This window comes from Rhamphochromis longiceps, linkage group LG12, assembly GCF_057381845.1.
Source record: "Rhamphochromis longiceps isolate RC_006_pf linkage group LG12, R_longiceps_female_GT1.1, whole genome shotgun sequence".
In the NCBI taxonomy this organism is placed as follows: domain Eukaryota; kingdom Metazoa; phylum Chordata; class Actinopteri; order Cichliformes; family Cichlidae; genus Rhamphochromis; species Rhamphochromis longiceps.
In genome coordinates, this window is record NC_140568.1 from 8,532,814 (window position 1) to 8,546,303 (window position 13,490).

The window sequence follows — 13,490 nt, forward strand, 5'->3', positions numbered from 1 at the left end:
CCGCTGCCTACAACACGGGACTCATGACGGGGGACATGGACCCGTACAAAGCCGCGTCATATAACGTGCGGAGGGCGGTGAAAGAGGCGAAGCAGCGCTACGGGAGGAAACTAGAGTCACAACTCCAACAGAGTGACTCTAGGAGCCTGTGGCGGGGACTAAGGACAATAACGGACTATAAAGCACCAACAACCGGTATGACGAACGCGGCCGTGACTCTGGCAGACGAGCTGAACACTTTCTATGCTCGCTTCGAGGCTGCAGCTAAGGTCTCCAACAATGCTAGTGTTAGCGGCGCTAACGGCTGCAGACAGGAAGATACTGCCAGCACCGGAAACGTGCTCGTCATCTCCGAGCATGAAGTAAGGAGAGCCTTCAAGAGAGTGAACACCAGGAAAGCAGCAGGACCAGACGGCATCCCAGGTCGTATCCTAAGAGACTGCGCATACCAGCTAGCTCCTGTGTTCACTGAGATATTCAACATCTCTTTATCTCAGTCGGTGATCCCCACATGCTTCAAAGAGTCCATCATTGTTCCTGTCCCGAAGAAACCCCACCCTGCTTCTCTCAATGACTATCGCCCTGTAGCCCTCACCTCAGTAGTGATGAAGTGCTTTGAACGCCTGGTCAGAGACTTCATCATTTCTTCACTACCAGACACACTGGACCCACTACAGTTCGCTTACCGTCCAAATCGTTCCACAGACGATGCCATCTCTCATCTCCTCCACACATCACTCACTCACTTGGACACTAGAAGGGGGAATTATGTTAAAATGCTCTTCATAGACTACAGCTCTGCATTTAACACCATAATTCCCTCCACACTCACCACCAAGCTGGAGCATCTGGGACTCAGCTCATCTATGTGTCAGTGGATCTCCAACTTCCTAACTGGCAGACCACAGGCAGTAAGGATGGGCGGACATGTCTCAGCCTCCACCACTCTCAGCACTGGAGCCCCCCAGGGGTGTGTTCTGAGCCCCCTGCTGTACTCTTTGTACACATATGACTGTGTGGCCACTACCAGCTCCACCACCATCATCAAGTTTGCTGACGACACCGTCGTGGTGGGCCTGATCTCTGATAACAACGAGACGGCCTACCTGAAGGAGATTAGGAATCTGGAGAACTGGTGCCAGAGGAACAACCTCCTTCTAAACGTCAGTAAGACAAAGGAGCTGATAGTGGACTTCAGCACTAAGCAGGAGAGGAACTACCAGACCCCCGTCATCAACGAGTGCCCAGTGGAGAGAGTGGACAGCTTCAAATACCTCGGAGTTCACATCACGCAGGACCTGTCATGGTCCTGTCACATCAACACCGTGGTGAAAAAGGCCCGACAGCGTCTCTACCACCTCAGACGCTTGAGAGACTTCCAACTGCCCTCCAAGGTGCTCAGGAACTTTTACTCGTGCACCATAGAGAGCATCCTGGCGGGAAACATCTTAACCTGGTTCGGGAACAGCACCATGCAGGACAGACGAGCTCTACAGAGGGTTGTGCGGTCAGCTGAGCGCACCATCCGCTCCGAGCTCCCTGACCTGCACTCAATCTACAGCAGGCGGTGCTGGACCAAGGCCAGGAAGATCGTGAAGGACCTCAGCCATCCCAACAACAGACTGTTCTCTCTGTTGAGGTCAGGAAAGCGATTCCGCTCCCTGAAGACCAACACAGAGAGACTGAGGAGGAGCTTCTTCCCGCATGCGATACGGTCTCTCAATCACACCACCACACAGTACTGACCCACACATACAGTTCTTACACACACACTGGACTTTCTGGACTTTGGTTTTGCACAACACTGGTCACTATATTCTTCATTTCCGGTTAATACTTGTACAGCTGCTGTTATTGTGTATATATTTATTTATATTTAGATTTCTTCATACATTCTTATATAGTTCTATATTGTGTATTGTGTATTTTGTTGTACAGTTATTTTATTTTCAACTTTAATTTATATATTTTATCTTATTCTTCCCAGTTAAATTTACCCTTCATTCTAATTTGTGTTGTACAGTTATTTCATTTTTAACCTTAATTTATATTTTATTCCTTCCTAGTTAAATTTACCCTTTTTAATTTTTCATATTTATTTCCTATCTTATTCATAGCCTTTTCCTTTTTTGTTCTCTTTAGGTCACGAGCAGTTGTCCAAGCATTTCACTACATATCGTACTGTGTATGACTGTGTACGTGACAAATAAAATTTGAATTTGAAATTTGAATTTGAATATCCAATGAGCAGCACTTCTCTGGGCTAAAATACCTTGACACTGACTATGTCAATACCCATATGACCATAGTGAACTCATCTTTTTGGTACACTGGTTTCTTGAAGATGACAAGGAGTTCTTTGTACTCAAGCGCCCTCCAGAGTCACCAGATTACAGTCCAAAAGAGCACCTTTGGGATGTAGTAGAACAGGAGATTCACATCATGCATGTCCAGCTGACAAATCTGCAGCAACTGTGTGATGCTACTAAGTTAATATGGTCCAAAATCTCTGAGGAATATTTCCAGCAGCTTAATGAACCAGATCAATGAAGAATTAAGACAGTTCCAAAAGGCCAAAGCAGGTCTAACTTGATACTAGCAAGTAGGGCTGCCACGACTAGTCGACTAGTAACGATTACGTTGACTATTAAAATCGTCGACGACTGATTTAATAGTCGACGCGTCGTTTGAAGCTTTGTAAGATCCCAAAAGACGCAGGAATAAGTAGTAGTATTTAAGAGTGTAATAACGGACTGAAACAGAAGATGGTAGCACTGCATGTATAAGGAGGCGAGGAATTACAAACCCCTCATCATCAGTGGCACACCAGTGGAGAGAGTGGACAGTTTCCGATACCTGGGTGTCCACATCACTCAGGACCTGTCATGGTCCTGTCACATCAACACCCTGGTTAAGAAAGCCCGTCAGCGTCTCTTCTTCCTCAGAAGACTTAGAGACTTCCATCTGCCACTGAAGGTGCTCAAGAACTTCTATTCCTGCACCATCGAGAGCGTCCTGACGGCAAACATCTGCACCTGGTTTGGGAACAGCACCAAGCCGGGGTTCAAGGCTCATTAGAGCCGGTGAGAACACCGGACTCCCAGCAAATCGTTTTCAAACCCACTGCTGTCTTTCGCTACTCAGGTTAAACATGTAATATAAGTCACTTAGATAACTTAAAAATGTTACTGTTTGGCTTTTTTTTTAGTATTTTATTTGTTCCTGAGTAAATCGGTTTGGCTGAGAAATAAAGTTATAGTTTTTACACAGCTGAATAAACGTCAAGCAGACAACTGATTATCAGAAGTGTGAGATGCTTGAGAATATACTCCGGTGTCCTGTTATATTTTAGATAGCAAGGAGCAGACGAGACTGAGTTTATTAAACTCCACCGAAACAATCTACAGATTTCATTAAACTTTAATAAACTATCATCTTGTCTTTATTTTTAGTTAGCATGTACCTTAAACACTTCAAGTTGGAAGCCAGGGCTCTAGAGTGCGACCAATTTGGTTGCAAATACGACCAAATTTTTCAGTGGTGCGACTAAAAAAACCCATTTGGTTGCACCTGTGCGACCAACTGTTCGGGTAGCAAAAAAAAATAAAGAAATCTGCAACCTTCCCTGTGGTCAACAACAGACACATATTATGCCCCTATCGTGGACTAAACCAATCAGAGATAGTAAGGGGCGGGACCTCTCTGATTGGCCGTGGTCCAGTTGAAAGTGCAGGTGGGAGTGGGAGGTGAGTAGCTTGAATAAAGCGATATCAATTCATTAAATCCTGAATAGACTTTTAAATATAACTGTGTTTGGCCAGAAATGCCAGATTCTCAGATTAAAGCTCACAAAACCATTTCAACAACAACCAAACAGCAAATGAGAGCAGGTACACGGATTCCACACAAAGACGTAAACACAGAGCGGACCGACTCATCAGAATCAACTTTGTCTTTCTCGGGCAGCCCGTAGACGGACACGCTGATCAATGTCGTCATGAATTTTGCTGTTTTGCTTCCACGACTATTAAAATCACACTCCATGCACAGCTAGCTCTCTCTCTCTCTCTCTCTGTACTTCAAGAACAGTTTCCCGTCTCCAATCTCTGTTTTCTGTATTATTCATTCGCTTATTACCCACCAGTCTACCGTTGTTTACAGCGCTGTCGGCTGCTGTCTTTTTCTTTTCTTTTTTTCACTTAAATGACCTCGGACAAGAAAGCCTATTTTTTCTGTTGTTCAATACTGAAGAAATTTAAACTTTATATGCAGAACATTGTAGAATATTTTTAAGGTTATCTGCTATAAAAAGCCAGACCAGGAAAATCTCCTTCATGTTTTTCTGTGTTTTATTCTCAGTTACTTTCACACAAAGGCATCTGCTGTGATGTTCACAATTCTGATGAAGTCAGTACTGATAAATGATCAGAATTATAATATTTCTGACTGTCTGGGGCTAAGTTGAATCGAATCGGGACTTTGAAAACCAGAATCGAATGGATTATAGAAATCAGTGATGATACCCAGCCCTAGTGAGCAGCCTAGGCACGACAGAAGTGGATGTAGCTGTAATAGGAAAAGAACTATTGCTAACTTCTCTGTTAAGTTAAGGCCTGATCCTTCTGAAATTCATAGCCAGTGCTCTGACACGGTGTCATCAATCTTTGAATGCTGAAAAAGCACAGTGTATCCAGAAAAACACATTATATTATATAAATTATTATAAAATTTGTGTACGCCTAACTTTAAAAAGTTAGGCGTACCGGTACGCCCATGGCAAAAAGTTAGTCTAGAGCCCTGTAAGCTAATGATATTTATATAAGAGCAGATGCATGCTGGTGCAATAAGCTGTATGTTTTACGTTCAATGGATGCATGATCTGATTAGTCGACTAATTGCAAAAATAATCGGTGACTAGTCGACTATCAAAATAATCGCTTGTGGCAGCCGTACTAGCAAGGCATTCCTAATAAAGTGGCCAGTTAAGTGTATAAGTGAAAATATCAAAAAAGGAAAATTCTGCTTTAAAAAGAAAAAAAAAACCATACACTATGAGAGAACAATTAAAAAACAAATCTATAACTACATTGACAATAAATACTGAGCATTATTGCCCTTCTGGAAAATAAGCGAACATTTATCACAACAGATCACTTTACCTAAACTTAAACCAGTGCTTGAATAATAATCAGACTTACCCAATTTGTATGTTAGCACATAGAGAACTGTCCAAGGTGTGCCAGGCACTGCCAGCAGCTTCCTCCACACCCTCCACGGCCGTACAGCATCTGCTCCCTGCCCTCCCTTTTTGCTGCCGTCTGCCTGCTGGCCCCTCACAGTCTCATCATCCAACACAGGGGCCCCCCACACAAACAGGGCTACACCAGCATACACAAATGTCAGCAGCATAAACATCCAGCTCCATCCAGCCACGTCAATCACAGCTAGCAGCCCACCTCCGGCAAACACTGACCCAGCTTTATACCCTACAACTTGTGCTGTGTTCCCAAGGCCCAGCTCCCCACGTCCTTTTAACAACCCCACTGCAGCTCCATCTACAGCAATGTCCTGAACAGAGGCCAAGGTGTTCATTGCCAGCAGGGTTCCAGCTACACCCCAAATATGTGCCTCTGGGGCCAGGGCAGCACTGGAGAGGCATGTTAGAGCAAGGCCAGAGACTGTTCCCACCAGCCAGCGACGCTTAGTACCAACTCGGTCCACCAAAGGCGCCCAGAGGACTTTGAGTACCCAGGGGAAGTAAAGGATCTTGGTAAAACCGATGCGTGTGAGAGAGTGCCCAGCTCCTCGCAGGTATACAGGAAGCAACGATGACTGGAGACCATAGGGAATGCCCTGGACAAAGTACAGCAGGCCCAAGAACACTAGTTTGTCATTCATGATCTATCCCCAAACGTGACCCTGTGGTAGAGCAGACACTGGCTTGGTCCATTGGTCAGGTCATCGTCATTGTTTTGATTAAAGGGGACTCCCTCAAATGGACTGGTTGTTCCAGGTGCGCAGGCCTGAAATAAAAGACAGAGTGTGAAATTAAAGGTTGTTACAGTGAACGTCCACAGCTCATACAGGCAGCCTTAAAAGGCTGGGTCTTCACTGCTGCTTTATTGCTTCTCTGCCCAGCTCAGTTACCAGCAACGTTGCCCCAGCTAACGAGAGCCCCCTCAAAGTCAATGACTCGTGCTAATCATGTTCAGTACTGTTGTCATTGCATCTGGTTCATCGTTTACCCTGCATCACAACTCAAACACGACTTTGCATCGTTTACATTTCACTACAGGTGCACAATTTAAGTTTGTTGCCTGGCTACCGTTAGCAAGCTAGCTTGCTCTCAAGCTAAACGTACTCAAGCGATTAGCTTAAAACATATTTCATCAGAAGTCCAGTATTATTTTTGGAATTTTATTTTGACCCGGAAGTAACTAGAAAAATATCAGCGTCTGTTCTAAGCAAAATCTTAAAGCATACTTAAAGGAAAGTTAGTTAGCTCTGTGCCAGCTAACCGGAGAGGGTGCTCCGCTTGTTTTCAGTCGGGATGAGCTTTGAGGTTGCCAGATTCTGGCCAAACAATCCCCCTTTCTGCGATGCTAAACCAAGAATAGTTTCTTCCATCATTTAAACTTGTTTTTTTTTTTTGACGTGAAATGATATATACCGGCTTTTAACCTCCTAGGACCTGGCGTCCACATATGTGGGTTATTTAGACCAAAATACTCAATTCTGCTCTACAAGGGCCTGATATCCACTTACGAGGACATTATACTGCTACTGTTCTATCAAAATTTTAAACTAATATCCTCATATGTGGCTCTTATTTTTCATAAAAACAAAAATAAGGTAAAAAAAAAAAATCTGGTAATTCTTTGTTTTTACATTCATCGGGCCCCAATATGCCCAAATATCAAAGAAAAATAAAAAATGCATGCCATGCAAGAGTTCGGGTCTTAGGAGGTTAAATATTTTTATTTTTATTTTTTTTAAATTTTTTTACAATTACCACGCAAGATATTTTCATTACTACCCATCTAGTAATCACATAACGGCTGAACACGCTTTCTGCATCTGGCTCGGTTTTCAAATCAACACCAGCATTTCTATATAGCACATGATGGGAAAACACGTTATATGGACTTAAGAGACTCATTTAAAATGTATTCATATTGTACTCATACTACCAATGTGTAAATATTTGGCAACATCATATAAAATGTCATGGAAATGTATGTCATGGTAATTTGGGCTTTTAGATGAAACTTTATTAATCCCTTGGCTGGGTTTTTTGGGGGGGGGGTTTTTTAGATTAGGTGAAATTTTTAGATTAGATGAAAATTTTAATAATTTCTTTGAACTTTTCTTTTTACAAAGTGGATTTATTGCACAGAATACATATTTAATGACTTAGAACAGAGCATGATGCCACCACCACCATCATGCTCTTAGGTTTGAAATCCTCACATTTACTCCTCCAAACAGATATCTTGTAATTATGGCCTGAAAGCTCATTTCTCATCCAATCATAAAACATCTCCAAAAGACATTTGGCTCGTCCGTGTGGGAAGCTGCAAATTTCATTCGAGGTTGTCAATTCTGGAACAAGGGTTGTTGTTTTGGTGGGCACCCTTGTAGTTCATGGTGATGTAAAACTCACTTCACTTAGGAGTGTGACGCTGGCATTCCAGCAGTTTCCATTTCATGACAAGCTTGACCCTTGGTGGTTCCTAAACATCCTAACCAATTTCCTGTCATCTGTGGGTGACAGTTTGGGTCTTCTTCCAGACCTTGGTAAAGTGTTGATATATCCAAATAACTTGTACTTATGTATAATTTTCATAACAAATGATAAATTATCAGGGTTTCCCCCCCCTTTAGAAATAGCTCTAACAAATCTGGTTTATGCTGGCAAACGTAAACTACTAGTTGTCAATCACGATCAAGTCAATAGGCCTTGGCTTTGTCCAGTTAAAGACATTGTAGAACCTTCAGCACAACTCCTTCCACCCTGGAAACATAACAATTCAAAGACATTCACACCCATAATGTATGCATGTAAACCTTGACCACTTATTTGTTCTCATGTCTGATATGTGTTGTATGAATTTATAAATAATCAAGACCACTTCAGTAAAAAAAGCTTTTATTTGCAGAACATCAAATCTCCTTCAAGAGCAATGGTAACATTAAGCTATTGGCATGTGGTGATCTGGATACATGAGCTGCACTGTGATCACATCAGCTTCTCTTTGGACTTTAGTTATAGAACCTAGTAAGTGCAAGCAAAGTCTGTCTAGAACATAGATCTTCTGGCATAATGCTATGAGATCTGCGCTGAAATAAAAAGGATTTCTCAGAAAGGAAACGGCCTATCTGCTCTGCCAACTCCAGGTTAGTATTCGCTCATTGCCAATATCATCTAACTATCATGACGTCTTGCAAAGAAAGACAGTCTTGTCAGGTCTCCACAAGCACAAAAGGCACATTATGTATTTAAGAGATAACAGGCGATTTTCCACAGTTGTACACTGGCATGGATATTCTGCTGTATGAGCTTTGATCCCAGCGATAGGCTGTTAGTTTTCACCCCCACAGAGAGCGAGCAGAATCTTCTCGTAATCATCTGCGGTGTCATCCTAAATGGGGAAAAATACAAGTTTGTTTTTTTAAATCCATAAATCTTTACATGTTTTCTTTTGACATTTTTGTACCGTCATATGCACAATCCATTCAAAACTGAACATCTGGAATGGGTTTAACTTTTAGATGTTTGCTCACCAGAATGTCCTGGTAGAGTGTTTTGCCATAATTCTTCTTGTAGTCTTCCTTGATCCGCTTCATGTCAATTTCAGAGCGGCTCACCATGATGCGGGTCAAGATAGGCTTGCGGGTACCTTTACCCTGAAGGGCAGAAAAGAGCCAGTCATGAAACATTTATATTATAACATACCATTGATTATATGTGGAAAAGATAACAGAAATATGAGATTAATGGGAATTTTTAAAAGTAAAAGGTTTTAGATTTGACTATTATTTCTATTTAGCGAAGAGCTGTTTTGCTACAGAACTTCAAGAACTGGACAAATTATAGGGGATTTACTCTCTATATCTATGCAACTGACTAAATGAAAGTCAGTTTGTAACTTAAAAACCATCCACCTAGTTATCTTGTTTAGTAAAAACAGATCAAACATGTCAAAAGGAGCTCCAGTGGGCAAAGGAATACCCTTTTTCAGCATTATGATGCTACTATGTTCAGACATTCACCCAGTGATAAATGTATTAAATGCATGAAGACTCCTTTGTCCATGGCTCAAGTTTCTCATGCTGGGACACTTCTCCAGTTCATGGGAGCCTATTTCCGACACTGACTGAGTGGTTTATTATTTATGTGACTTAGCAGATTAGATCATTTATGTGAATTAGCCAAAGTTAGCAAATTCTGATCCAAAGCAGCCCAGCATTGTTCACCAACAGCTTGCCCAAGGACACGTCAATATATAGATGCAGAAACTGGGGACTGAACATCCAACCTACTAAATAGCAGACAACTGGCTCTAAAACCTGAGCCACATTGACAGCCAATCAGTTTTTTCAAATGGCAATTGGCATCATCCAAATTAAGGAGTACTTCTACATTAAGCCACTTGTGAATTATTTTCCCTGTAATATTCAGTTGTTCCTGTAGCAGCACATATACTGTACCTTCATGGACAAGTAGAGTTTCTCTGCAAAGAAGGCAGTTCTGCTTCCAGCACACTTCACTGTGAATATATATTTTTTTAAAGTTTTAATCCAGTCCATCCAGAATATACTGATTTAATGCTAAAGTAATAGAGTTTAGAGGTTTCGTAAACAGAGGTTTGACTTTACCAACTGCTGTGAGGCAATTCTCAATATCTCCCTTCAGTTCGAGGTCAAGGGCTTTGGCCACATCCACTTTGCTGTACTTTTTGTACCTATCAAACACTGAAATAGAATACAGATTAGGTGCTATTCCTAAGAAGGAGATGTTAAAGATAAGACTTAAAAAATATATATACTTAACGGTGCATCAAACAGACCTTGACGGAGATGAATGGCACTCCTGCTGGTTAGGATGTCGATAAAGACAGCGCAGTTCGTGCCCTTCCTGGCCTCTCCCGCCTCATACAGAGCCCTGGCATCACTGTCAACCAGCTGCTCGCAAACTCCTTCAGTCCTGGCAGCCTGCGATATGAAGAAACAGATTGGTGTACTGATGGAATCAAACTAGCTAATTAGCTAATTTAATAAATCATAGATATTTTTAAGAGTTGGAAAGCTGAAAAAGCACAATAAGCACAAACAATGTTCTATTTAATGCCACTGAATTCACCAAGAAAGCTTCACATTTCTCAAAATTTAATTAAAATGTGGCTTTCAACTTTAAAATGTGAACTGAGTTTGTAAGATATCCAAATGAGAGTACACGTGACTGTATGTGTGCATGTCTAGGGAGTAAGTTTGCTTTTTATAATCAGCTCAGTGTTCCAGCTTCAGTGGGGAGTCTTATGTTGTTTCAGAACTTAGAGCATCCTGGTGCTATGACAGAATAAATGATTTTGAGATCCTGCAACAGATCAGTAAATAAAACACACTCAAGTACCTTGCAGAGTGCAATGAGGGCCGTCCTGAAGTCTCCACTAGTGTCAGACTTGATGTCCTCTTCCAGCTCTTTCTTGTATTCTTGGCAAAGTAATCGCAAAAGTGGAATTAGTTTTCCCACTGACACTTGTGTCGTTGTTCAAATTTTAGCTTCTGGAAACTGAAGATTGTTGCTTGAACTTTGGCACAAACCTTCCTTGTAGACTTTCTTTAGGTCTACGATCTGCCTGTTGGTTCGGGAAGCTAAAATCTCAATCAGAGTGTCCTCGTCTGTTCCCAGACCCTGAGGCAGAGATGCACAGATAGAAGGATTGAGACAAAGTCTCTTAATGCTTCACAAAACCAGTTAAACACCTTTTAGCCACCTCCCTTTAGAAAAACAAAGGATTAATATGTTTAAGTGGGTGGATATCATCATGTGCCAACAATAAGAGATCATGGTGATACCAGAGAAAGCATTTACACAAATGTAGTCAAGTACTCTAATAGCTTTTTCTGTCAATGTGCTCATCTTAGTAATGTGTGTTTGTGTACCTTCATTGCCAGTTTTAGCTGCTGGGCATCATACTGGGCAGGAGTTTTCAACAGAGCCAACACGACTTCCTCCAGATCTCCCTTCAGAGCATTTTTCAGGGCTGTGTCCAGAGGCTATGAGGTATCAACGGATGATTAAATGTATGATCCAGAGGAAGTAATGTTTCCTGTCAGTTTTGGAACTTCTTGCTCCGATCGTGTTTGTCTAATTGTCATTACCTTGCCGTTGGCCTTCTGGTAAGCCTCTTTGATCTGCTGCCTCTGCTCGTTGCTCCTTTTGACCAGAATTTCAATAATGGTGTTCTCATCCACACCTGCACAAGCGAGTAAAACAAGCATTCCTGTCATTCTGCAGCAGTATGACTGTTCAGCATTCATTGTTTGGTGTGTGTGATCCCACAGAGAACAGAATGTAATCACATATGATGGCCAGCAGAGGGTGTTAAGATTCTTGACAAGGAAGACAAGAAAGTCTGTACTTAACACTTAGATACACATTGCAACACCAAAGCATGCTCGCACACGCTCCAAAGCGTCCCTCATGCATTTCAGCTTCACCTTTTGTCTTGATGGCCTTGTCCAAGACTGCTGCATCTCCACTAGGGTTGAAATTGAGCGCTGGCTTCACCGTTCCTTCATTCTTTAAAGCCTGAAACGTGCCAGATTATTGTGTTTGGTAAATACTTGTCTGCAGTTTAGAGGAATGTACAAGGTGGGATACAGGGGTGCATTTTTCAAATGTTTTAACTACAAAAGTGTTGAAACCCAGTGACTGTATCCTTGAAATTAAGGCAGAAAAAAAGGAGCCCCTACGGTTCCTCCCTTATTATTTCAGATGTCAACACAAAGCTTTTAAAATGTTGGCAGATGCCCTGTTTGGACTGAAGTGAACAATGAAAGAGTCCAAACTGTTATCCTACAACTTGTGCAACTTTTTCTAAACTTACTTTAAGAAATCGGTGAAAGGAGAAGTACCATTTTGTTCTGTTTGCAGAGTTTATAAAGGGAGGAGCTCAAATTCCAGCTTCAGTGACTCATACATTCCCAAAACTCTCTCTGGTTATCATTCTCTGTGCATATAATCTTTACAGTTCAGGCCCCTTTTTACTTTAATGATGTTTCTATAATTAATCTACCACCATTTTTTTTTAGTTAATTTCCTTCCTCTCTTCAACATCTAAACTCATTCAATCTTTTTATATCGACACCTCCTACGCAGCGATTTTCTACTCTGCTGTACTGCCAGATCAGTTTTTCCACCCTAGCATACCACAGGAAGAGACGGGGAAAAAAAGAAAAACAGGGTGTTTGGCCTTAGCAACTGGAACCACAGTGTTACGTACTGAATCATCGGGCATGCCCAAGTAAACGCTCTGCTCCAAGAAGGCCTGGATGAAAGACATGGTGGGGAGTGGTCTGTCTGTAAGAGAGGAGGAGAAGGAGAAAGTCAGCAGTGTTTGATCCAAATATGAACATTTATCATAGCATTTAAAGTTTTGTTTCTCCTTGTGAGAAACAGTTGAGCATCTAAAAATAAAGTTTTTTGTAAATGTTGCTCAAAGTAGTGACTCTTTTGGCAATCTTCTAAGTTCTAAAGCATTAAACTAAAAAAAAAAAAAAAAAAAAAAAAGGGGTTTCTTTTATCTGCTGTTGGAGAGGTCAAGTGCAAGTCCAGATATCTACTCTGATTTACAATAAGCAGTTTTCTATAATGACAAGCATCTGTAGCAAACACCCTGGCCACACCCACTCTCATCTCTGATACGGACATACATTATAATGTGGGATAGAACATATCTATTTATATCGATTGATTTTATGATAGAATTTGACTTCTCTACGTAGTTGGGACAGCCGAGCACGTCAAGACAAACGTTAACCTCACACTCCCCTCCGCCTCGTAAGTTGCACCAATCAATATACCTTGCTGCAACTTTAGATCTCATCGGGGAGAGGAAACCAAAAGCCATCAAATCTCGCTCCAAACTCAGCTGAGTTCAGAATCTACAACGCCAAAGATTTCCTGGGAGTCAAAAGACTTACCGTGTTGCCTTAAAGAGAAGAAGTTTGTCTCACCGAGTTTCCAGGGGCGTTGTAGTGACAGAAAGCGTGTATTTATACTCGAGCACAAACCACTCCTAGTGACGGGTCCAGCCCACGCCGCCCTCCGCGGCTACCATTGGGCTGAATCTCTGCTGTGTGCCCTCGGCAGCTGCAATCTAAACGCAACATCCGGATTCAGTAGAGAGCTGGCAACAGATCCTCCTGCAGATTTAAAACAGTCCCGTTGCTTACTTGAAAACATCTGCCGATCACGTGCCAGG

At 41.9% G+C, this 13,490-nt stretch overlaps 2 protein-coding genes across 3 annotated transcripts in view; both read right to left on the bottom strand.

The window, feature by feature from the left end:
- The window catches only part of slc33a2 (solute carrier family 33 member 2), a 29,526-nt gene extending 22,902 nt beyond the window's left edge, over positions 1-6,624 (bottom strand). Inside the window, exons 1-2 of one of the 2 annotated variants that reach the window (XM_085424607.1) lie at positions 6,519-6,624; positions 5,199-6,023 (exon numbers count right to left, since the gene is read on the bottom strand). In XM_085424607.1, coding sequence (XP_085280733.1) covers positions 5,199-5,898 — 700 coding nt within the window. In that variant the 5' untranslated portion in view covers positions 5,899-6,023; positions 6,519-6,624. Of the gene's footprint in view, positions 1-5,198; positions 6,024-6,483 lie in introns of both variants that reach the window. The other variant, XM_085424606.1, reaches the window with a different exon arrangement.
- A 1,508-nt stretch (positions 6,625-8,132) lies between these two features.
- LOC146656834 (annexin A1-like) lies at positions 8,133-13,288 on the bottom strand. Its single transcript, XM_085424608.1, has 12 exons — positions 13,210-13,288; positions 12,510-12,586; positions 11,725-11,815; positions 11,386-11,480; positions 11,167-11,280; positions 10,825-10,915; positions 10,634-10,713; positions 10,071-10,215; positions 9,880-9,975; positions 9,712-9,770; positions 8,785-8,907; positions 8,133-8,642 (listed from the first exon to the last, which is right to left on the bottom strand). The coding sequence occupies exons 2-12, from the start codon at positions 12,567-12,569 to the stop codon at positions 8,583-8,585; spliced, it is 1,014 nt and encodes a 337-aa protein (XP_085280734.1). The 5' UTR covers positions 12,570-12,586; positions 13,210-13,288; the 3' UTR covers positions 8,133-8,582.
- Between the last annotated feature and the right edge of the window lie 202 nt (positions 13,289-13,490).